This window comes from Solea solea, chromosome 19, assembly GCF_958295425.1.
Source record: "Solea solea chromosome 19, fSolSol10.1, whole genome shotgun sequence".
Taxonomy (NCBI): domain Eukaryota; kingdom Metazoa; phylum Chordata; class Actinopteri; order Pleuronectiformes; family Soleidae; genus Solea; species Solea solea.
The window spans coordinates 17922913-17948633 of NC_081152.1; the positions used below are offsets into that span (position 1 = coordinate 17922913).

A 25721-nucleotide genomic window follows, 5' to 3' on the forward strand; every position below is an offset into this window, starting at 1 on the left:
TAACTGAAACTCACTGCTTTATTGAATCCATGTAGGAGCTGAAGGAGTGTTTTCGAGAGCTCATTTTTTAAAAGAAAACAACACTGCAGTCACGCAGCATCACCACATATAATAATCCGACCTGCCTCTTTAAATGAATCCCTGCCTGCTCTCGAGAGGGGAACGCTTGTTCTCAGGGCAGCAGCCTGAGCGAGACACATTGGCCTCTCCTTTCATTATACTCCATCTCCCCTAAGGCTCTCTCTCTCTCTCTCTCTCTCTTTCTCTCTCTCTATCCCACTCTCTCATCCTGGTTTGTGACTCTTTCACCTCAGTTTCCGTTCTTACTCTGCCTCTCAGACATTAAACCTACACAGCTGACACACACACACACAAGTCATTTCTCTCTCGCTCTCTCTCTCTCTCTCTCTCTCCCTCTCTCTCCATCTCTCTCTCTCTCTCTGAAACACACACACACACACACACAAACATGCAAGCACCCGTCCCCTCCCGCTGGCAGAGCCGGGCGATGCAGGAGCAGCGGCAGCATCCTCTGCTCTGACGAGGACACACTCTTAAAACAGGCAGGAGGAAAGAAGGAGGAGGAGGAGGAAGATAAGAGGAGGGAGGAGGAGGAGGAAGAGGAAGAAAAGACAGGAGGACACAACTCTGTGAAGAGGACGACAGAGGACGAGGAGAAGGAGGAGAGTGGAGGTGCTGCAGCCATGTCAGACACACCTTTGCAGGGGAACAGCACAGCAACAGCACCGTGAGTCTTCTCCTTCTTTATCTCCATCCCTCTTTTCTTCCTCCTCTCCTCTCCTCTCCTCTACTTGCCCGCATCCCTCCCTCCTCTCTATCTGACAGGCTGGGTTGTCATGGGAACCCGGAGCTCTGTCATGGTGAGGCTGCTGCTCAGTCATGACTGGACGAGGAGACACGCGGTACACCATGTACACTGCCTCTCCTCTCTCCTCCTCTCTCCTCCTCTCTCCTCTCGTGTGTGTGTGTGCTTGTATTCATCACCTCTTTAGCACCCTTTCTTCCAAAAACACTGACCTTGTCAGGACCAGTTGTCCTGATCAGGCAGAACCTCCGGGAACTAGATTTAGTTTAGGACCAATATGTGAATTGTGGTTATGGTTAATGTCATATTTAGTCATGAACTGCAGCGTTCTGAGGAGAATAGCCATGCAAACCCGTGTGTTTCAGCACAGTCGGTGAGAAGACTGCAGCTTCTGGTCCAGATTCAGTCGCCCACCATGCCGCAGACCCCTTCCTCCTGTGTGTTTCCACTCATGAGGAACCAAGTGCCAAAAATCCCCAACAGCAAAGACAAAAATATGTAAGACATGACGTCTAAGACGTGAGAAAAGGGAACAGAAACGTCCCAAAAAAAGATGAGTATCAGGAAATGCAGCATGAGTGCGTTAACAGTCAAGTCACAGGCGGCTGAGTTATTTATTTTTTTTATATAAATGTTGCTGATGCAACTGTCAAGTCTTTGATGTTGCTTCCCACGAGAAAGAGAAGCTTCACCAACTCAGCAGGAAAAAAAGTCTTAACAGTCTGACCCTTCAGGTCCTGGCGATTTAAATAAAATAAGACAATAAGATGCGTCCTGGTGTTTATGCATGTGCACCGATGCAGCTGGACGTAACGGTGAGGCCCGTTTGACCTACGGTTTCCAGTTACTCTGTGGTTTGCAGCCACAGACTAATGGAAAATGAATAGGAAAGAGGTTCATGGACGTTTTTTCCTCAGAAATGGACTCTTAAGTAGCACTGTACAGTCAGGTGTCACAGAGGACTTTAATAAAATATGATTTGCCCATATTACTGTTGTAGCACTCATGCAAAATGGAAAAAGAATTTACAATTAGTTTTACAGAAATACGACTTTTGAGACAGACACAGGAACCGGGACATGAAACAGAACTGAATAACGCAATAAAAACAAATACAATTAGATTTAAAAAGATCAAAATCACCAGTAAAGAAGCAGGGAAGGATTTTGAATTGAGTCCTTTAAAATGCTCTCGTAAAACAGTCTTTAAAGGAGATTTTCTTCTTTAAATAAATATTATGAAGTGTGATTGCATTCACTCGATTGCTGCTCCTGCAAACTACTTGATGACGGTGATACTGTAGTAAGAGCAGGCGAGTGGGAGTTGTTCTTTATTATTCACAGCTCAGGAGGTATACTCCACCGTATTGTGTTCTGGAAACAGTGAATGCACCGCTTTGAATTAAAGGCACTCAGAAACGCTTCAGTGCTTCAGTAAAAGCTAATAAAATATGTTAGGCTTTTTACTTCACATATGCTTACATGTTACATGAGCACTGATTATTTTCACAACTGATTCGTCTATTGATTATTTTCTTGATGAAAATATTTGTTGTTTGGTCCATAAAGTGGCAAAAATGTTAGTCATAGCTGAGTGTTTAGCCATATTAGCCATATTTTTACATGTAGAGGTGCGGTAAAGTTAATATTACCCAAATTTGCCAACTTTTATCTAAGGTAAAAAGGTTGGAAAAAAAGGCTAATTCCATGCAAATAGTACAGGTGTAAATATGTGTATAAATATCCCGTCATATTCTGTTCACAACTAGTTTTCCGTGGATCTTCAAGCATTGAATAGGCAGTGGGACAAGTCTGTGGCAAAGCATACGACGAACATCATTCTGAACCAAAACAACGTCACAAGCACTTATCAGAGACTTGGGTATCAATCTTTTTCCCAAATGCACCACATTGAACTGAACATGTGGTGTAAACACAGTGTTTCCTCCCTGGTTCAGTTTAGCATTTTAGGCATTTTAGCTTTTGTCTGCGCCATGTTGATGTAAGAAACAAGAAAATACTCACGTTAAGAAGCTGAAGACAGAGCAAGGTAACTCAAACCGGTTCCTTGGTTATCATATTTTACACACTGTACATTTAACTGATGCTGAGCAGCTAACTGTAGGTTTGAGTGACAGTTTACAGCAGCTTAGCGTCAAGCTAAAGACGCTGAGTCGGCCATTGGCGTACAGTCTGACTGACTGTTTTAAATCATCCTCTGTCAGAGCTGCAGTGAGACATGAAGCCGATTTTCTTCACCGTACAGTGGTTAATGTTAGATTAGGTCAAATGGAGACAGTGTGATTCAGCTTGGTCTACTGTTCTGTCGTCTCAACAACAGGGAGGGAGATTATGTTTATACTGCAACCGTACATGTATGTTACATGCTACAGAAGTAAGCTAACAAGCTAATACTTTCTCCCTAACTTGAAAACCAAGACACACATAGAAGAAAAATACCACAAACTTTGTAAAATACAGTATTAAAGAGGACATAGCCCGGAAGTGCCAATTAACACTGCATTTTTGTGTGTATCTGCTTCATTACCTCGTTTATGAAGCCCTAAAAGTCCATAACAATCAGTTCAGCCACTGCCGAGAGCGCAGGGTTTGATTGTTTTCCTGAGCTCTACGATACGGAACGGCACTTCCGTTGACTAGTTACGTCACTGGTGAATTTCACCACTGCTCTAAACAGCAGCGCCTCCTAGTCCTAGAGTCCGGGCACATCCGTTGACGTACTTTCAATTGTAGAAGAAGAAGAACAACTACTCTTGTTGTAGCTGCTGAGCTCCGTACAACCGATACGCTCAGCAGCTACAACGAGAGTAGTTCTTCTTCTTCTTCTTCTTCTACGGTTGAAAGTAGCAATATAAAGCAGGACACAGCACCAAACTTCACCTAAATTCTAAAAAAGGAAGGAGCAGTGCCAACATTACGTATATAACTGTCTTTGTGTGCTTGTTTTGTCGTTTAGCATTAGCGATAGCCAGCTACAGGCTACGCTACACGCTACGCTCGTGTTTCATTTGCATGTGTGTTTATCATCTCGGTAACCACAAAGTTATTCAAGCTACAGGCGTCCTGCAGCAGTCTTTCACTGGTCAGTGTCTTCTGACTCTGGGTCAGACTCAATGTTTTGATAATTGCTAGCGGTACATCCGCCTTTCCAGGGGGGGAGCTGCGGATCTGAGAGCTGATGTGCCAATTACGTCACTTCCAGGTAACTGGCCAATCACAAGACAGTCCGTGTTCTGCGGGTGTGTCTTTGGTCTGAAACAGCGCAGCTGACGAGAGCGTCAGTGATGAGACATTTATATTGGCTCGTGTGCAGCCACTAGGACGTTTTTTACCATAAAAACGACATCATGCTTGTGAGTACACCTCCATATCTCACATATAAGTGAGATAGGACCATGCTATGGCCTCTTTAACGTCAGTCTGGGTGCACTGCTATGCCTAGCGTTAGCTTTCCAGCTTGGCTATACAGACATTCTCAAAGTACATCCGTACGCGTGTCTGTAGATTCAAAACGCTCAAAAAGTGTTGCTTGCTTCTGTTTCATTTCACCATAGTATTAACTGTGATCTATTAGCATGTAGTGCTAGTAATAAAGTGCTAAGGCCTAGCATGACGAGCCCAGCTCACCACCACAGTCAAAGCAGCATGGGTTACCAGACCACCAGTGGTATTTGCTACAAAACCGGGCACAAACTAGTGACGAGCAAAGCAGTTCTTTGTGTTCATTAGAATCGATTCATTTCAGTTCAGTCCGACACATTCACTGAACTAAAATACGACTGAACAGGTTGCAATTCGGCTCACGATTGCTCGCTTTCGGCAGTGCTGTTGCTAAATACACCAGACTCCTCTGTTAAATACTGAGATTTTAGACTTTTTTTTTGCTAAATGTTGGAGATTAATGCACATTTCAGGATTTTTTTTCATTTCAGAAGTCTTTTTAACTTTAATCTACAGTTAGGCATTGTTCGGTTTGCTCGTGACTCTTCCAGTGACCCAAACAAATTGCTTTAGGTGCCAAAACGCGTGTTGATACATATCCTTTTGCTTTTTGTTGTGGATGTACATCGTATACCTGCGTCTCTCGTAGACAACACCACTGACACGGTCATCCCACATTTCCATTCTTCACTGCCTCCATCCGTCTCTTTTTTCGTCTGAGCTCATTTTTAATCACCATGTTGTCTCTGCGGGCCGTCCACTGATTCAGCAGAAAGACAAGGTTGTATTTGTGGTCACGTAGAGCGCAGACACCACAATGGCAGATAGCCCATTTTTCTGCTGCTATTTATGACACACTCACTGAAGTGTGCGAGGGATAAGACGCTAACAGTGATGGGATCCAGTCCTGCAGGGTGGCCGCGCAACAAGACCATCACAGAGCAGCAAAAGCGTCAAACCCATGAGGTCATGTTTATTTCTCACGCTAGTGTTTGTTTGTGTATTCTTTAAAATGCTCACTGAGAGTCCTACAGGCTTTAGCTCAGAGGTTTTATATAAGAAACGGAGGTAGCTTTTCTGTTTGAGAAGTGAAGCCTACAATGTAGAATAGAAAAATATCAATTTTTTTAATTAGAGTCTACGAAAAAATATGAGTATTCGGGACAGACTGGAGAAAATAGTTTTTAATCATAATATTATGAGAATAAAGCGCCAAGATGAGGAACGTGGAGCATTTTGTGAAGTGATATTTTGGTTTGGGCTTCACAAATAAGGAAATAAATGAATGTTTTTGGCACATCAGCACCACACTATCATGAGCACCATTCTTTTTTCGAAGAAAGAATCACACAGACGTGGAGGAAATCACCTCTTTTGTGGAGGAGGAAATGGCTGCAAGGCTACGGCTAGTTACATCTGCGTGCTGTTGCTATTAATAATAAATAATGACAAAAAGTACCTCATAATACTACAACTTCGTTCTGGAAAGATTGAAAATGTTTCAGCTCTTCTTCAGTAGACCATGATGTCATTTAAAAAAAAAAAAAAGATGTTCCCATTTGGAGGAAAATAGACGATAAAGCACAACACAAGTGTGACTTTTAAGCTAGCAGTAGGAGCCTGGATGTAGGTCTGAGAACTTATGGGTTCAAAACGTCAACTTGGCTGCTTTCAACCGTCATTTACTCTGCAAGTGTAAAGACAACGTCAATTTCTATATACAATTTATGGATGAATCGAGGATTTGAAGCCATGAAAACACATGGACTTGAACACTATAGCGCCGTCACAGTTCAACAAAAACAGGACCGAAATTCCCCTGGCTTTTAAATCAACAACGGTCTTCAAAGAAATGACTAAAAGGCAAGAAAGTATTTTTAAAAAATGTGGACATGCAGCATTGAACCTTTTATTATATTAATTACAGTAATATTGTGGCCTTGTGTCAAACCACAGAGAGCAACGTCACAATGCCCTGAGGACAGATGAAGCCAGAACTGTGTTATAAGAACACAGATCTTATTTATTGAAATTATCTGGTTTTGGTCGACAGGATTTTTATTTCAAAATGTTAAAAAGCAACTTCAAAAGCAAACAAGAACCACAGAGGCAGCGGCTCACTCATAATGTAAAACAAAAGAATACAGAAAACAGAAGAAACGCCAGCTTTTCAGTGAAATCCCCGCTCGGTTTCCCTCGTCTTTGTTCTCTCTGCATTACAAACCCGCAAAAATCATTCCAGTGCTTGATGTGTGTGCAGCGAACATAATACCACAAAACAAGAAACACACACACAAGCGTCCATTCAACTGTAAACAAATTGTAAACACATTACTTACTTACACCAGCAGCCTCTCCGAGCACACTGTTGTAAAATGATGCCTCCTCACCACCGGGCAAGTAAAACTTCCATCCAGACTTTGTTTAATGAGCATTTAACAAGGTCCACGACACTAAAATATCCTCTCCTCGTCTCCACAAGCCAACAGAAGCCAACAGAACTCAGTCGCCACCTGCCAGCAGGTGACACTTATTACCTTGATTACACAGCAGTGACGCAACACCTACTAAACTCCAACAAATATAAGTACTTTAACTTTGTGGGGATTGAAGGCCTTTGCAGTTTTAACGTCAGCTTCTTGTAAAAAGTTCTTGTAGTTCCTTTAGTTTCTGCGGTAAAATAAGAAAAAGACTTTCTCTCAAGTAAAGACGCGGCAGCACATCATATAAAATGAAACAGAAGGAGCTGGTGACTGATTTACTGCTGGGAGAGAGAGAGATGCTGCGCAGCGACAAGGACGATAGTATACTCACACTTTTTATTAGTTCCCACTGTGTGTGTAACTGGTATTCCTTATGTTGTGGGGACCTGAATCTGTTTTCATAGTCACATTATGGGGACTTGTCTTCCTTATGGGGACAAACATCAAGTACCATTCATTACATTTTAAGGTGAAGACATGTTTTACAGTTAGGCTGAGGTCAGGGTTAGACTTAGTAATTATGGTTAAGGTTAGAGGAAGTCCCCAGGAAATGAATGAAATTCAGTGTTCTGTCCTCTGAAGTGTTTTCTTGTACGTGTATCTTTGTGAGGACCCAAAAAAAACATATATAAACCAAAGGGAGTGAGGACATTTTGGCTGGTCCTCACATTTCTGGGCGTTAGGACCTGGTTTTAGGGTTAGGGTTAGAATTCAGTTTAGGTCAGGGTTAATGTTAAGGTTAAGGTTAAGGTTAAGGTCAGGGGTCTATGGAAAGCATTATGTCAATGAGGGTCCTCACTATGAATGGAACACAAACCTGTGTGTGTGTGTGTGTGTGTGTGTGTGTATCGTTGTGAGAACCAAAAGACGTATAAACCTCAGAAAGTGAGGACATTTAGCTGCTTCTCACATCTTTAAAGGTCTTTTTTGGGGGGGGGGGGGTTAAGACCTTAAGACCAGGTTTTAGGGTCAGGGTTAGACATTTACTGTAGCTGTGATGGTTAAGGTTAAGGTAAGGGGTCTATGGAAAGCATTAAGTCTATGAGGGTCCTCACTATAAATGAAGCACAAATCTCTGTGTGTGTGTGTGTGTGTGTATCGACATTTTGGCTGCTCCTCACATCTTTAAAGTTCTTTTTTGGGGGGGTTAAGACCTGGTTTTAGTGTCAGGGTTAGGCGTTAGGCTGTTAAGGTAAGGGACTAAGGAATGCATTATGTCCATGAATGTCATCACTATGTGTGTGTGTGTGTGTGTGTGTGTGTGTGCAGACAGACAGACAGACAGAGTACCTCAGTGATGTATAAAAAATGAATGAGATGAAGGTTGGGCCTCCTCTCTCTCTCTTACACACACACACACACACACACGTTTTCTTTGGCCATTTTTGTTCATTCCCTCGCCCTCGTACTCACTTTTTGCATGTTGTTATATTTGTGTGTGTGTGTGTGTGTGTGGTTCCACATCTGGAGGCCATTACCTCTGGGCTGGGATGTGTGGGAGGCGGGGCCGGACTGGCTGTGCAGTGAGGTCATCGTGTCGTCGTGGCGATGCAGCAGGAACAATGATGCTGTTGTCTCCAACGACAACCAGCCAACGTAGCCCACACCAGAATTAAACGGTTATTTGGGGGGGGTGAGAGTGTGAAGACAGAGGAGGAGAAGAGCAAACGTGTGGAAGAAAATATGAATGTAAAAGTGTGACCGGGGGAAACGACTGCGTGAGCTGCCAGGTTTCTGTTTTTGGAGCGGCTGTAAAGTCAAACAGCTGCGCGGCTAAATCTGGCTTTATAAGCAAAGTTGGGTCTCAGACCTGCATGAAAGATGGAGCTGTGCTTTAGTGAAATATGCAACAACATATATGCGACAGCAGAGAGAGAAAACCAAAAAGAGTAAGTTTGCCTCGCACTGGAGGAACCCAAAAATAAGCCGTTTATAAGTAATACTTAAACATAATCTGAGTCAATCTGTAACAGGAGAACTCACATAATTTGAAGTTGCCTTAAATATACTGTAACTGTATAAGAATTAGTTGTAGTTATGTTACTTAACTCCAAACTTCAACGAGTAAAAAACAGTGTTGTAATGTAACAAAGTACAAAATACTTTGTTACTGTACTTAAGTACAAAATTCACGTATCTGTATTTTACTTTGTTATTTATATTTCTAGCAACTTTTGCTATTACTCCACTGCATTTCCTCTAGCTGTCTTTGGTACTCGTTACTACCAAATAAAATCAGAAGAAGAAGAGTTGCTATTATGGTCTGTATTTATATAGAGCTTTACACCCATTCACACGCTGCAACATGGGGGTTAAGTGTCTTTCCTCAAGGACACATATAGACAAGCAGAGGTGGGAATTTAACCCACAACCTTCAGTTGAAAGACAACTCACCCTACCACTGAGCCACCATGGCTCAATCCTAACTCATTTAAAAAAAAAAAAAAAAAAACAAGAAACTTTTACTTCTAAAACTTAAGTACATTTTATATCACTTTTTGATACTTAAGTGCCGTAAATGTCACAAACTTTAAGACTTTTACTTAAGTAATATTATAAAAAAAAGTGACTTCAACTTCATTTTCTGGTAAGAAGATCCTTTAAGATACTTTATACAAAAAAAAAATTAATTTCTTTACATTTGTGTCTGTTTATAATATAAAACCAGGGAGTAGAAGATATTTCTTTTCACCGTTTTTCACTCCACAAAGCGCAGCAAATAAAAACGTCAACACTGCGTCCACTCAGACTTGTCCGTGTCCATTATCTCGGACGCGGGACTGGTCCAAAGTGACCATTAAGTGCTCCCCGGTGGCCCTTAATACAAAAATCCCTGAGATTTTAAAGGGCCAAGTGGTTTCACGTGCAAATGTGGACGCTGACATGATCTACAGCCGAGGATGAATATGGAACATGTTTGATTTATTCTTCTGATTCAGTCCGGCAGCTGCAGCCGCACTTATTTACTGTGTCCTTTTTCCTGTCCTGTCAGAGTAATGCGGTGGCTGTTTGTGTGTGTGTGTGTGTGTGTGTGTGTGTGTGTGTTGCATGCTTCTGTATTCCCCAAAGACTTGGCCGTCGACTTCTGCTGCTGCTGCTGTTTCTCCTTATAAGGACGTCTGCTTGTGGAAGGAGGGATGGTGAAAAAGGAGGGAGAGAAAGAGAGAGCGAGAGGAGGAGGAGGAAAAATAGAATCCAGAGGTGGAGGTGGGACAGGTGGAGGGAGATGGGAGCCATGAAACGAAGGAGAGGGAAAAAAGTTTTTTTTGGAGGAGGAAGAGCAGAGAGGGAGAGGTTAATGAAGGAGGGATGGAGGCATTTGCCAAATGTAAGAGAGGAAAATAATATGTACAAGATGTAGGGAGAAAAGAAAGAGGACGTGCATGGAATGAAAGAGAGAAGGAGAAGATTAACAGTGTGGATGGAGAATTAAAAAGAAGGGATGTACTGTGTGCAGGAAGGAAGAAAGGAGAAGAAAAAGCGATCGAATTAAAGTGCACAGGAAGAAACATGTGGGGATGAAAAAGAGAGAGAAGGAGAATAAGAAAGTGAAGAAGAGTATAATAAAAGAAGAGAAAGATGAAGTTAACACAGGTAACAGCACGTTGTACTCCATTAAAAACCAACACGTGTTTATTTGCAGCCAGAAACTCGTTTCATTTCAATTTATCTGGAACAATGTGTGTCTTTCTGTGGCTAAATATGAAAATCTGAGGTGAAGATTAAAGTTTTAGGGCCTTTGTCGCCTGATATCTAGTTTCTTAGAGCAAAAAAGGTGTCAATTTACACAAAGAGGTCACAATAATGATCGGTCAAAGTTGATAATAAAAGGAAAAAGCATAGAAAAATCAGCAATCTCTATGAAAAAAGCACCACCATCTTGAGTGATTAGCAGCACAAATAGTGACATCAGGTGTAAAACAGGTGAGATACGACAGGTTTAGACGACATTTTGTGACCGTGTGAAGCCATTTTCCAGTCGTGAGCCCATGACAAAAAACACCAGTGGGGGCAAAGCAACAATTAGCTAAGGCGTGTGGCCAAGAACAGCTAATTACAACAGTCCACAGTAATGACCGCTCATAAGGGAAGACCATTAAAGGTCCAGCATGTAACACTGTGGAGGATGTGCTGACAGAAACTCAATTTAATATGTGTTTAAAATAATATAGTTGTTTTTTATTGTAGCCTTAGAATAAACCCTGTATTCAGACAAGGGCCTTGCTTTACAGAGGCGGCCATTTTGTTTCTACTGAAGCCCAAATTTCAAATCAGTGGAAACTTCTTATGTAAACAAAGAAGAAGAAGAACATCCTGGTTATTCTGGCATGTGAGGGCCACCGTAGTTCCCTGATGCACTTTTAAAAAAAAGAAGAAGGTTGAAGTGAGTTGTGATCTACACTCTCACCAGTAGATGTCACTAAATCTTAAACACTGGACCTTTAAATTACATGATGGGGCGACTGCACTGGATGTACAAAGGCTGCAAAAACCCCTTAAGCAGATTTCCTTTAATTCCCCAAGGTCTCCAAGTTTTCTAAAGTTTTTAAAAAAATGTGAAAATTCAGTTTGAAAAGAAGTTAGTGATTGGGTAATAAAGTGGGTAATAAAAAAACGAAACAGAGAAGTTACAGAAGCAAAAAATAAAACCTTTTCAAATATAACAAATGACTCATCTGTTTCCCCTTTTCCTCTGCTTCTGCTTTCGTTTTTCTCCTCTTCTTTATGTCCCTCTCTTCTCACCCGCCGCCCACGATCACCACCTTTTTGCCACCTCTCCTCTCCTCTCTTCTCCCCTCCTCCCTCCTTCTCTCTCTCTCTCTCAGCTGCTCCTCCCAGCTGTTTAATCACACATGGCTCATGCCTTAAAAAAGAGAGGGAAGGGAGGGAGGGAGGGAAGGAAGGAGGGGACAAATGGGAGGAGAGACAGGGAGCGAAAAAGAAAGAGTGGGTGATAGAGGCACACAGAGAGAGAGAGAAATGCAAGCAGTGAGTGGAGTGTGAGGCACATGAGCCAGTGAATGAGAGAACTGAGCGTCCACTGTGTCCTCACTCTGGTTGGATTACTGAGGACGAACCTTCATCTGGATCCTCGTCCTCTTCTCCTCCTTCTTCTCTTCCCTCCCTCCTGAACACGTTCTCCCCGTCTCGGTCTCTCACTGAGGGACTCCCAGCTCGCTTGTTTCCCCACATCTCACCTCTTGTTCTCTCCTTTCACCCCCCTCTCCCCTGCTCCCCCCCCCTCCCCCCCCTCAGGATGTCGTGTGAGGAGGCTCAGCTCCATAAAGAGAGGCTGCAGGCCTTGGCGGTAAGTCCAAGTGTTTTTTTTGTTTTAAAGTCTGATGTGACCTTCTGTCTGACTGTCTGTCTGACTGTCTGTCTGTCTGTCTGTCTGTCTGTCTGTCTGTTCTGTCAGCTGACGTTCTGTCACTGTCATCCACATCTCGGCTTGACCTCATCGCTCTCCGTCATTCGCGCAGCTTAATATCTCACCCAGAACTTCCACATTGCTTTGGGGGGGGGGGGAGTTTCTGCATCTGTTTTTGTCTCTTTGCTCCAAAAACCAAAGTTCACGTTTGCTTTTTTTTTTGTTTGTTTTTTTGGTAAATTGATTTAATGTGACGTAAACAGCTCAGCTCAGCTCAGCTTCACAGTGACCCCTGACCTGAAAGCCTCACATATGAAAGAGCAGTGGTCTGACTCAGTCAGTACATATACATAATGTTAGAAAATGTTTAGTTAGTACGACTAATACAGGGTTTCTATAATACATGTAATACACAGTAGGTGCTTGAAAGCCTTGAAAATGCTTAAAGGTTGGGATTAAGTGCTTAAAAATGCTTGAAATACCGTTTCTATTTCTTTACAAAAACCTATTATTGGCTGAATAATTTGCTTATTAGATGGAGGAATAAATAAATACTTGAACATGAGCCTGGATCTCGCTTGTGTGTGTGACAGTGACTATTATAAAACCAGATTTTTTTGCTATTTATAGCAACGTTCCATCTCTTTGAATGTGACAAAAACAGTGAAATAATCACAAAAACATAAAAAATAACCTTAAAAGTGCTTGAATTTCACCTTGGAAAAGGTGTATCAACCATGATGTTAATACAACTGGAATTGTAGTGCCTTGATAATGTGAATGTGAGACAAACTACCACTGTGTGGATAACTTTAACTTGCAGCTACTTCCTGTTACTGCTACTGATTTACAACAAAAAAGAAGAAGAAGAAACGCTTACGCTAACCCCTAACATGTATTCATATCATATGGAAAAACTACTTTAAGTAAAACCAACATAATTTAATTTAAAATCCCTAAAAACTGCTGCAAACTGTTTTGACAGGAAGTAGCCTGTTAGGTACAGGAAGTAGCCACTTGAATCGGGTTTTGTTGTTATATTTGAAGAAAATGAAGAAGACAACAGTGAGAAAAACATAGTGAAATAAAGACAGGTAGGTTTTAGCTCAAAGAAAACAATAACTTATTATACCCTGGATGGTAGGAGAACGTCTGAATAGCATAACCTGCTAGCTAGCTAAACCAGAAACCACCTCCTGCTGTTGTGGAGGCAGAAAAGAGTCACTTAATAAATGAATATCCTGCTAGTGCTTGTACAGTGGGCCAAGACGGAAGGTAATTCAAATTAAACAGCTTAGTTTGAGCTACAACTGTCTAATGTCGAGTGTTTCATTAGGTTGTCATTAACTTTAGCTGCTTTGGTGGGAGGCTAAATGCTAACCGAGGTTCTTTAATTGCTGTTCACGTCAGCTTTCTTCTTTCATGACTTTTTTATTCAAAGGAAAAGTAAAGTTGGTGGAAAATCTCTTCCATTTTTTACCCTTTCTGACCACATTTTCTTCTTAAAATTAGCTTCTTTGTGTTTGTTTGTTTGTGTTTCGATGCACAACCTTATTGTGTCTCGGTTCAGGCATCTGTTGAAATGTTTTTTGCTCGGCGCTGATAGAGACTTCAGAGCAACAGTGAGACCAGGGTTCACTGCCTGAGACTAAATTTGGCGCCAGCGAGGAACCACAGCATACCAAACACACACACTCAAGGTCCGACACACACACACACACACACACAAGTGGAGGGAACAGCAGCAGCAGCAGCGGCAGCAGCAGCAGATGGAGAAACTATTTTGGCCACGTTAAAACATGGCAGCCATACCAACCAGTCAGGCACTTAAGTAAAGAAGGAGAGAGTGGAAAGTTCTCATGGTTCAAAGTCTCTTGCATCATCGTTTGTTCGTTAATTGGCTTAAACATCTGTTAGAAACACTGATGAAGCTTCATGTTTTGAAGTTGTGGTACATACGGTGTATAAATATGAAGGCAGCTTTCCAGTTTTTAAGAGTCAAGCTCAGGAAGTCGGATGGAAGTTTGTTACCAGGGGAAAAAAAAAATCCACAGGTTGCAAAAAAAAAGAACTCTATGGGAAAATGAGTCCATGTCTCACTTGAGTCCCAACATCTGTAAACATTTCCATGAAGTTACTGATCTAAATCACTGGTTTCAGCTCTCGTCCAAGAGAACATGATTTCAAATTTTCGGAAGTCGTGTTCCCATTTAGAGGAAAACGGATGTAGTGTACTGTATAAGCGGACACCGGTGTGATTGACAGCTGGTTTCGGCCTGGTTGCAGGTGACATATGTGAGTTTCTGGTGGTTTTCGTTGACTACGCCAATCAATTAATCGATTAATCGTTGCAGACCTGCTCAGAATGAAAGTACTTTAGACAAGGGCCATGCTTTTTGTGACGCCATGTTTCTACGGCAGCCGAAACAGCCAAAAATGGTCCAGAACGTGCTTTTCTCATATAATGAAGGCCACTAAAGTCCACTTGGGAAACTGATGATTGAGCAGTTCTCACTCAGGCCAGTAGTCCACATGAATTCTCACACATTGGACCTTTAAACGTCTGTGGGTTTCTACGCCAAGAAAAACTGCTGGCAGCCGCCATCAACGCTTTCGCCAAACGCCACAAAGGGCGCTGTGTGTAATCCAAGCTCCATTCTGGTACGACTCTGACACAACAATAAGGTCAAGCGTTAGACACGTAGTACAGCGTTTATGTCTCCTTGTTTCGTCCAAACGAGCATCTGTCTCGCGTCAGCCGAGTGTGTGCACTCTATATCAAAGACAATAATAGGAGCACTAATAGCTTTCAAGCCCTTGTTAAACAGAGAGAAGGGCCTACAATTACGCTAATAGTAATAACAACTGTGTGAGACAGCTCAGCACCCTGTCTCACACACACACACAGTGTAAATACAGACGCTGGAGAAAGTTTCCCAGAGCACGTCTGAGGCGAGCGGAGAGGACTTTGTAGCCAACGTCATCAGACCCTTAATTAAAAGAAAGCATTTTCAATCTGGTGGTGGTTAGAGCTGCGCGATGAGTCACCGAATAATCAAAATAAAGTGAAAATAAAAGACAATGCAGTTGCTTGATGAAGATGAAATGTTTGACAGCAGCAGCAGCGGAGCAGAGGACAGATTCCAGAAAAATGTCAAAGCTAAGAATATTTTTTCAAGGAAAATGACAATTAACGCGCATTAATGATCAGTCATGAATCATACGTCAAACACAATATCCGTCAAAATAACAGCAATATGACTTTTTTTGACAGTGAAGTCTTAGAATCTGTGTTTTTGAATGAGAAAATCACAAAGAGTAACTCGTGAAGGAACCTTTAAACATCAGTAGGAGACAAAAAAATGGGGATATGAACAGTTTCTTCGTGTACCTGAGTCACTCGGTCTGACGTCGTCAGTTCCCCGCAGTGAAATTCCTGCTGAGCGATGATGAAATCATCCCTGCTGCTGAGTCAGGCTGCGCAATCAATCACTTTTCAAATAAAAAAAGAAATTGCAATTTCAAACAAAGCAATCAGCAATTCCTCAATGTTTGACCGTTCTGTCATCAAAGCAATTTGTAAATTAACAAAGATTCAACACAAACATGTTCATATCTTTATGTTCTCATTCATGTTTCATGTCATGTGACTCATCTCTTCCTGAGATTGTAAAACACCATTTTATCATTCATCTTTTGCTAAAACACCAAAACAGACAAATAAGACAAATAAGACGTACGAATTATCAAATAGCATTACATAGCACTATTGTCTACATGTTTATTTTATCCTTATTTAGTGTCATTTTGAACAATTATACACGAAACAACAAAGTGAGACAAAAAGAATCACGACAGATATCACGTAGTTACGGCTTTAACAGAGATGCAACGTTCATGTTCATCATCGTCTCCTGTTTATTACGATACAAATGAACAAATGTGCATCGCTGATTGATTCGTTACCAGTATCGTATCATTGCTCTCGGCGCCGATCGTCTGATACGATAAAAAGGTCAGGAGAGTTTACTCTGATTACTGCTGATTAACACACACACACACACACACACACAGAGTCTGATAGTGATTAGTGCTCGTCAGCTGCCAGCGCTGCAGCTCCACGTCCAACTAATTGGTCAGATTAGGTGAAGTTGTGAGGTCATGTTGCTGTAATTGCTGTATTATTAACATATAATTACAGCAGTTAGTTGGAGCAAAGGCTGCTGAGGGTTTTCCCCCAAAAAACTGATTATGTGTGTGTGTGTGTGTGTATTTTTATGTGTGTTCACCAAAGCTCTGCTCGTGGTTTTAGGATCAGCCAATGAATGAATGAATGAATGAATGAGTGAATGAATGGTGAGTGCGTCACCTTTGTAGTGAGCTGTTGCCTGTGTGGCCTTCTCACCACAAAATACATATGTGTGTGTGTGTGTGTGTGTGCGCTCATTCACTCACTTCTGTGTAGTGTCTGTGATATGTTTACACAGATGACCTCAGCTCTTTGGACTCTTCTCTGCAACCCCCAACACACACACACACACACACACACACACACAGACCACAGATTGTCAAGTCTAAAGCGAATTAGGAAGTGATACTTGAGGATTGAAATTATGGTGATGACTGTGTGTGTGTGTGTGGTATTGTTTATGTTGTGGGGACCTAAGTCTTGTCTTCCCTATGGGGACAAAAATCAAGTTCCTGTAACGTAAATGACTACATTTCAAGGTAAAGGTTAGGATTAGTAGTCATTATGGTAAAGATCAGAGTAAGTCTCTCCAGGAAATGAATGGAAGTGGATGTAATGTCCTCTGAAGTCATGGAAACCAGTGAGACTGAGAACTAGGAGCTATAGTGGCTGTTTGATTTTTGAAGCCCTTTAGCGAGCTACGTGGAAGGAGCTACTGGGAGCCACGTGTTGGAGAACCTCGTATGAGAGTTTTTTACGTTAATCCTTTGTTTGAAGAGTTACCAGTCTGACTCTTTTTGAGCTGGTCAGAAATATAGCAGCTGAATTCTGAACCATTTAATATATGTTGTATACTGGTGACGGTGGGTTTTAACAGACCCATATACAAAGAGTCAGATTAATCTAATCTGGAGGAGATGATTGACATTTTTAGTCTTTTGAATGCTAATTTGCCTCTGATTCAGCTGATTCTGACTCGTTTAGATCTCTGTGAAGTAGTCTGTGTCATGTCAGGGTCGTCCTGGAGGCTGGACAGAGGTGAAGGTGTGATTCTTGGCACAATATGCTGAGATTTGTGACTGTGTGGGGTTAGGATTAGCTTGAGATGAGATTAGGTAAAACAAGATAAGCTTGAGGTAAGATAAAACAAGATAAGCTTGAGATAAGATATGGTAAAACATGATAAGCTGGAGATAAGATAAGGTTTACCTTATCTCCAGTTTATCATGATAAACTGGAGATAAGATAAACTGAGACAAGATAAGGTAAAACATGATAAGCTTGAGATAAAATAAACTGAGATAAGATAAGGTAAAACATGATAAGCTTGAGATAACATAAGGTAAAACATGATAAACTTGAGATAACATCAACTGATATAAGATAAGGTAAAACATGATAAGCTTGAGATAAGATAAGGTAAAACATGATAAGCTTGAGATAACATCAACTGAGATAAGATAAGGTTAAACATGATAAGCTTGAGATAAGATAAGATACAACATGATAAGCTTGAGATAAGCTAAGGTAAAACATGATAAGCTTGAGATAAGCTAAGATAAAACATGATAAGCTTGAGATAACATAAACTGAGATAAGATAAGGTAAAACAAGATAAGCTTGAGATAAGCTAAGGTAAAACATGATAAGCTTGAGATAACATAAGGTAAAACATGATAAACTTGAGATAACATCAACTGATATAAGATAAGGTAAAACATGATAAGCTTGAGATAAGATAAGGTAAAACATGATAAGCTTGAGATAACATCAACTGAGATAAGATAAGGTAAAACATGATAAGCTTGAGATAAGCTAAGGTAAAACATGATAAACTTGAGATAACATAAACTGAGATAAGATAAGGTAGAACAAGATAAGCTTGAGATAAGATAAGCTAACCTGAACTTTCTTGATCCACATAAAGGGAATTCCAATGTAAATGGTAAAATGTAATAAAGATAATCCCCGTCACCAAATGAGTTAACAGACTGAGTTAATATCAGTAAACAGTGTTGTGGGCGGAGCCTGAGTCTCATTGTCTCTGTCGTAAACATGAGTGACACATGATATCAGATGCGTCTGCAGCTCTGCAGTAAAAACAAAGTGGTTAAACGGCATCAGAATAATCCCCCCTGGATTCAGGTTACAAATAATAACCCGTGGTTTGACTTCACGCACAGAATATCTGAGATTTTTCCAGCGCTTTCAGCAGAATCACGTCCACATCATGAGGATCACATTATACTAACAATTCTCACATTTAAAAATAAAAAGGAAAGAAGCGGCTCCCACTTTTAAACTCAATCATTTGTTACAGATTAACCTTTGACTTTCTGTCATTTGCTTCAATCTGCAGCTCATTTTATTTTGAGCCAGAGTGATTTTTATCCCTGTCATATATTATTTTTGTAAATGAATACCATATTAACGTGGTAAACGTTTAATAATGTGGTAAACCACATTCAAATTGATCCCAGTGTCTCTGGACATTGAGGTTTTACAATCAACTGCTATAGAAATCCATCAAAAACAGTAATTTTCGACATTTTAAATGTACCTTATTATACAATAATGCATGTTTATCATACAGTCCACATTTGCTTGTGTCTTTGTGAACAGCAGACAGTATTTTAGCCCATTTCCTGTTCATACCAGCTATTTACAGAGGCATAGATGGAAAAATGTGACGTATAGATTGTGATTTAAAGTCAACATTATGTCACACTAAGTCAGTAAAGGGCTTAATATGTGACAGCGACATCATTTTCCATAATTTTTACGAGTTTTCTTATAGTTTTTATTATAGAGTGTGTGTTACTTTAGTTAATCTATAATGTAACCTATTTTACAGATTATTGTTTTTCAATCTGTACATACCACCATATATTTATACTGCTTGTTTTTCACCGACTTATTCTTGTATATAATCTAAAATATCTATACGGCGTCTATATTGTGTGACTTGTAATGACAATGAAGATGAATCTAATCTTATCTTATCTATTACAATAGTAAATAAGGAAGTAATAACATGGTAAATGTAGTTCATTTTTAACCCAATAAAATAAGGTCAACATAAAGAAAGGAAAGAAGGGAAATTAAATAAAATCTGAGTATAAAATTAAAGGTGCAGTGTGTAAGAATAAGATACCGAATACAGCAGATCGTGAAAAATGACTCACTCCTACTTTTCCTACCAAACCCTAAAGAACGTCATAAACGGCCAAAGACTTTTATTTTGAAGTGATGCTACACTTATACAAACCTGCTTAAGGGAAATATATCAAATGTCTGCCATTAAAGCCTGAATGTTACACACACTGGTAATTCACCAATCAGGGATTATTCCTGTGGTAATATACGTGCCTCAGTTTCAGTGCACGTTAATATCCGAGCGTCCCTGTCCTCGTACGTGATTGTTCCGCTCTGAGACATTTGGCAACGTGGGTGTCAACCAGCAACAGGCAGAGCAGACTGGATGCTGGAGTAGCAGCAGCCGTGGACGGAGGTTCGGTTTATGGACTGTAGCGGTTTTGGGTGGTGCTGGGAGGGGGGGGGGGAGTCATTCTGAAGGAGGAGGAAGGCGGGGGTGTGTGTGGTTTGTTGGGTAGTAGGGGGTCTGGGGGACGCCAGGCTTTACATGCCGTCTAAAATTAGCAGCAGCTGTCTTGGACCTACTGGACATTCTGGTGTGTGTTTGCAGGGGTGTGTGTGGGTCTGTGTGTGTGTGACGGCTTACACATGCTTCCGTGTGTAAGTGGAGTTGACGGAGACCCAAGACGGGAGAGGTCGCAACGCAGCTCCAGTGGTAGAAATTATTTTGAGCTTAACTGGACGGGAAACAATGCAGCGAGCGACAGAACAGAGAAATAAAGAAATACTTAAGAGGCCGCGTAAGGTCATTTTTGCAGCTTTAGCTCTGGATGCAGGCGACATGTCACATGGTTGTTGCTTATTTTCAGTATTGTATTGCATTCCCCAAAACTCAAAATGACGACATCCTTTGTTACTCTCAGAAACCAGAACATATTCACATTCAAGAAGCTTAAAATCCCAGAATGTTTCCTATTTGAACAAGAAAAACCACATTTGGTGATTAGTTTGTAGATGAAAGTGTAGAAAATGTCCTGTTTTGTTCCCGTGCATATGCAGAGACAGTGATGAGTATAGTCGCCACCTGCTGCTATCGCATGACAACGGTACGCGAGACATGTCAGCGATGTGCCGATGCTGCATTTGTGCTGACACAAGCTCCGCCGCCGTCACCACCGCGACAGGAGTTACCAGGTTAGCACCTCAGTGCAAACGAGCTCCAATAAATTAGCATTGTCTCAGGAGAGCCGCGCTTTAAACTGTCAGAGTCCAGTCTAACGTGGACTGGGTTCAGTCTGGTGCTGATCACAACCAGACAACTGGAAAATGGAATAAAGGAAAAGGTTAAGTGTTCGTGGTGAAGCCTAGAAATAAGATAAGACAAGATAAGCTTGAGATGAGATTAGCTAAAATAAGGTAAAACGTTATACACATGCTTGAGAAAAGATAGGATCAAATAAAACATGATGACCTTGAGATAAGATAAGACAAGCTTGAGGTAAGATAAGATAAAACAAGACAAGATTGAGGTAAGATAATGTAAAACAACATAAACCTGAGATGAGATAATCTGAGATAAGATAAAACAAGGTAAGCTTGAGATAAAATAAGATAAAACAAGACAAGCTTGAGGTAAGAGAAAACAAGTTAAGTTGAGATAAGATAAAACAAGTTAAGCTTAAGATAAGACAAAACAAGGTAAGCTTGAGATAAGATAAGGTAAAACAAGGTGAGCTTAAGCTAAGATAAAACAAGGTAAGCTTGAGATAAAATAAGATAAAACAAGACAAGCTTGAGGTAAGAGAAAACAAGTTAAGCTTAAGATAAGACAAAACAAGGTAAGCTTGAGATAAGATAAGATAAAACAAGGTGAGCTTAAGCTAAGATAAAACAAGTTAAGCTTGAGATAAGATAAGAGAGAACAAGGTAATCTTGAGATAAGCTAAGAAAGGATAATCTTATTTAAGATTACTAAACTAAGCTAACTAAATGAAATTCAAAATGAAACAGTAAAATGTAATAAAGATTAAAAAAAGTACACAAATAAGAACAGAAACAAAGAGAAAACAAAATGTACTGAACAATAAATAAGATAAATTATGATAGAAACATTACAACAATAATACACAATGTATATAATACAAACAATAAAGAGGAAACTAATGCTGTTAAATGTGTCAACATGACTGTGTTATTAACATGTGTTATTATTGAGAATATACTCAAGATAGTGATAATTGACCTGTAGTTAGTGAACACCAGTTATTTTAAAAACTACATTTAACTATAAGCGACAACCTGAAAACAGAATAAACAGAATTGTGCTGCAGAGATGTGGATGTTGACGTCTCAGAGATCTTTTCCACGGCCGCAGAGTCAAAGCCGTGACATTTGCAGCGTCAGGAACCGCTTCAGTCTCGGTCTGTTCTCTCAGCGTTCAGGTATGACTGCTCCCCGACAGGAAGACGATCTGCTGGGCAGGGACATGTCTCCGCTGGGTGTGTCGACATGTGCAGAATGTGACCCGCGTGCTCCTCGGCACCACTTCTGTCCACGCTCATCGTCAGCATCAACACAGGAACCCGCAGATCTGACATCACATCACTCATATGTTATTATACTGAGTGTGTGTCTGGGTTGTGCGGGGTGAAGTTTGTGTATGTGTGTATGTGTGTGTGTGTGTGTGTGTGTTCTCCTTTTATGGCATAAACCTTGTCCACATGGAGACCAACACCTGATTCTAATGAGGAAGGAACTGGTTAAGTTTAAGGCTAAGATTTGTGGTTAGTTTCGGATTAACTGGTTATGGTTCAGGTTAGGGACTTTGTTTGGACCTGAGTGTCCTGAGAAGAACCATAGAAAGATATAAAATAGTGGATGTTGTTTTCCGGTTTCCTCCTGAAACCAACCAGGAAATCAGGATATATAGAATAGCCTCTGGGGGGCGACTCCACTGGTTGCCAAATGAACTTTGTATGAATGGCAGTCTGTGGGTAAATGAGCTTAAAGCAGAACTCCGCAGAACTTTTACCCCGAATTAACATCTTCAGAGTCACTGTGATGGTTGTGGAGATCGGGGCGCTGTCTCCACTGCCCCCTACTGTTTGTGGGTCGGTGAAGGTTCTCAGTCATGCAGGTCAGGTAGTCTTCTTCAGGAGTTAGCTGTGGGGGGGGGCGACTGGACTTGCTCGAGTTCAGTTGAATACGTTTCACCTCTCATCCAAGAGTCTTCTTCAGCTCTGACGATCTAGTGGGAAGAACCCTCGACTGTTTGTTAGCGGAAAAAGACGCCGACCCTGAGTCCTCAGAATCTCGCAAAGTCTCGGGTCTAAACACACACACAAACACTTAGCCAGGTACCAGCTATAAGATCAAGGCAGTGAAAGTGTTGTAGACATTCATCAAGACAGAGCCGGAGTAAAAGAAACAGAAGAGGTAGACAATGGTTGGATGGATATTTTCGGTGGTGTAAAAATCACGTACTCCGTAACTGTAGGGGGAAAAACCAGACCAGACTTGCAAAGTTCTGCTTTAATAGTCTCAATCACTGTAGGTTCAGGTCGTCTTCAACAGATCACGATGATGTAGATTGATTTGTAAATAATGATCTGGTTCAGGGCCACGCGGTTGGCGTCGTGGTTGGCACCGGTGGTTCGCGACCCGGTCGGAACAAGAGTCTTTCTGGTTCTCTGGTTTCCTCCCACAGTCCAAAAAACATGCAATATGGGGATTAGGTCAATTGGACACTCTGAATTGACCGTGAGTGTGAGCGTGGATTTTGTGTGTGTCCCTGTGATGGACCGGCGAACTATCGCCCTCTGTCACCTGAGACTGGCACTGCGACCCTCATGTGGAGGACAAAGTGGTAGAAGGTGGACGGATGTCCAAGTGTGATATCTGTCAGTCTGTAGCATGTGTCCACAAAGACAAATCGCTCATCAAGTGAAGATGCTCGTGGGCGACATCACGTCTTGGTCTTCACGCACCACCTCTTCTTCTTCTTCTTCTTCTCATAAGTTTTCCTTTATTCTTGTCGCTCTAAAAATAAACCCATCAAACCAGAACCTGTCCACTAACTCTAGGATGTTTTGTTCCAGAAGCAGAAATCATGATTATTTATCTGTCACTGCATGAGATGAAGCCTGAGTCATCCAGAGGTGTTTACAAAGACAGGGGACACACGGCTGTGAGGGTTTTGTCCCTGATGAGACAAAAGGCTGGAGACAAGCACGTTACAGATAATCACATCCAGTATTTGGTTGTATAGTGTGGAGCTATCGCTGTGACGGCGAGCTGATGATGTGTTGTTGAGACTGAGGAGGAACTCAGGAGTATTTATGGTGATTGACGTCAGGTGTGGAGGATCAGGGCTGAGGAGACCCAGCTGAGCCATGACAGATTCACACTGAAATGTGAAATGAGATGTCTTGTGTGTTGTTAATATGCACTAGAAAACATAGTTACGCATTTTAATTCCAGGAAAAATGTCCAATATTGTGTTTTTATTAAAAATACATGTATTAACTTATAAAAACCTTATCTCTATATTCAGTTTTTTCTCTTTTTGAGTGAATTCTGCTCGATGTAAACCTCACTTTTATCACTTTTCTGTCCCGTCTTTCATTCGTCTGTCCGTTGTTTGTCCTCCCTCCGCTGTTGAAGACTTTCTGAGGGCTGAGAACTTTATGTAAATCTTAAACACCGGAAACCACCAGAATCTCAAGTTTTCTGGTAATGAAAATACCACAGGAGAAAAAAAAAAAAAGAAAGTTCACCGTGCTGAACTCAAGTTTGTAGGAGCTACGCGATGATCGGACTCGGTCTCTGCTGCCAAAGTCTTTAACCCTGTGGTATGAGAGGTCACTGCACTCTGTCAAATCCATGTAACAACAGTGTCAAAGTCTTTTTTTTAAATACTAGAAACTAGACTGTGTGTGAGTGTCCATTTATTCCAACAATAGTGGGGAAAGAGAGGTTTTTCAACTTTCGACGAGCAGAAGAAGCCAAGTGGGGCCAAACGCTCCACTGAGTCAGTGGAGTGTGGGAAGTCGTGAGTGTGTCACCAGGAATGTCAACATATTTTCCTGAGGGGGAGGACGTGTTCACATGAGTGTAATACAGTGAACTTACAGTCATTTCAGCTCATAGTCTCAGGTTTTAATTTGGTTTTCACAGACATTTGAGTGACTCCTGTGTGTGGAAAATCCCTGATTTTTCCTTTTTAATGGACGATTGTGACAAGCTACCATATTCCAACCAGAGCTGTTTGGTCCACTTTAAACGGACCAGAGTTTAGTTAGTTTCCTCGTATCTTTGGCTTACTACTGGACAGCTTCTTGTGAAAAACCAGTTTGGTGTTGCTCTGTTGTCCTGGCAATCCATGAGACGGGTTTTCTTCTTCCTCATGCTTTTTTTTGGTCCTGGTCAGTGCTCGTTTCGGGGAACACCGCCCCCAAATGAGCAGCTGTTGTAATTGCAACTTGGGTTTTTTTCAAAAAAAAAAAAAGCTCAGATTTTTTCACAATCAGAGCTGTTTAAAGTTCACTTTAAACGGACCAAACGAGCTTGTTTTCTCAGATAGTCCACAGTCCGCTTCGTTTGGGCAGGGTCTGAAAGCTCATTCGATCTCTGGTGAGGACCAAACAAGCGAACTCTGGTCCGCCTGAAAAAATGGGTCTTGGGTTCGCTTGCAAGTGAACCCTGGTGTGGTGACGATCCAGTGAACCAAAGACAAGAAGTGGGAATAGTTCGCTGAAAAACAGAAACCCCCAAGACTGCATGAATTTGGTGTTGGCCAATGGACGAGCCAGGTTTTCTTCCTCATGCTATTTTAAGTCCTGTTCAGTGATTGCGGCAAATGCACCAGGGTTCGATTTAACAGCAGTAAATCAGGCTGGCGTGAACACACCCTTTGAATGTGACTTAGAATTTCCGTCCCTGATGGCATCCATGTTACCAACGTGTTCCATATCTCCTTCATGGGAACTCTGTGCTGAAAAGGTCCAGAAAACCCAGAAACTTCAAAGTCAAATGATTCACAGCGAGTCAGGGCACAAACCTTCAACCCGGACGCCACATCATTCCTGAACGTTGGTGAACATGCTGTTGCTTTTATGAATGTGTCAGTGATTCACATCTAAGAATCTGAACCCCCGGTTTGAAGAATCCAGACTCAGGATTTGTTTGGCACCATGTTCGCATCCCAAAGTTCAGATGCTTCACCTGTGAGCAGGCTCCAATCACACTTTGACCACTTTGACATTGTTTATAGACTGTTTTCCTCATCGTTTATTCAAAC

The 25721-nt window shown here is 41.3% G+C and overlaps 1 protein-coding gene across 3 annotated transcripts in view; it reads left to right on the forward strand.

Annotated features, from left to right (window-relative positions):
- Positions 1–263: 263 nt before the first annotated feature.
- LOC131446546 (A-kinase anchor protein 2) overlaps positions 264–25721 on the forward strand; it is a 95669-nt gene continuing 70211 nt past the window's right edge. The window contains exons 1-2 of one of the 3 annotated variants that reach the window (XM_058617839.1): positions 264–748; positions 12027–12078. In XM_058617839.1, the coding sequence (XP_058473822.1) occupies positions 705–748; positions 12027–12078 (96 nt within the window). In that variant the 5' untranslated portion in view covers positions 264–704. The remainder of the gene's footprint in view (positions 749–12026; positions 12079–25721) is intronic. The other 2 variants (XM_058617841.1, XM_058617842.1) reach the window with 2 other exon arrangements.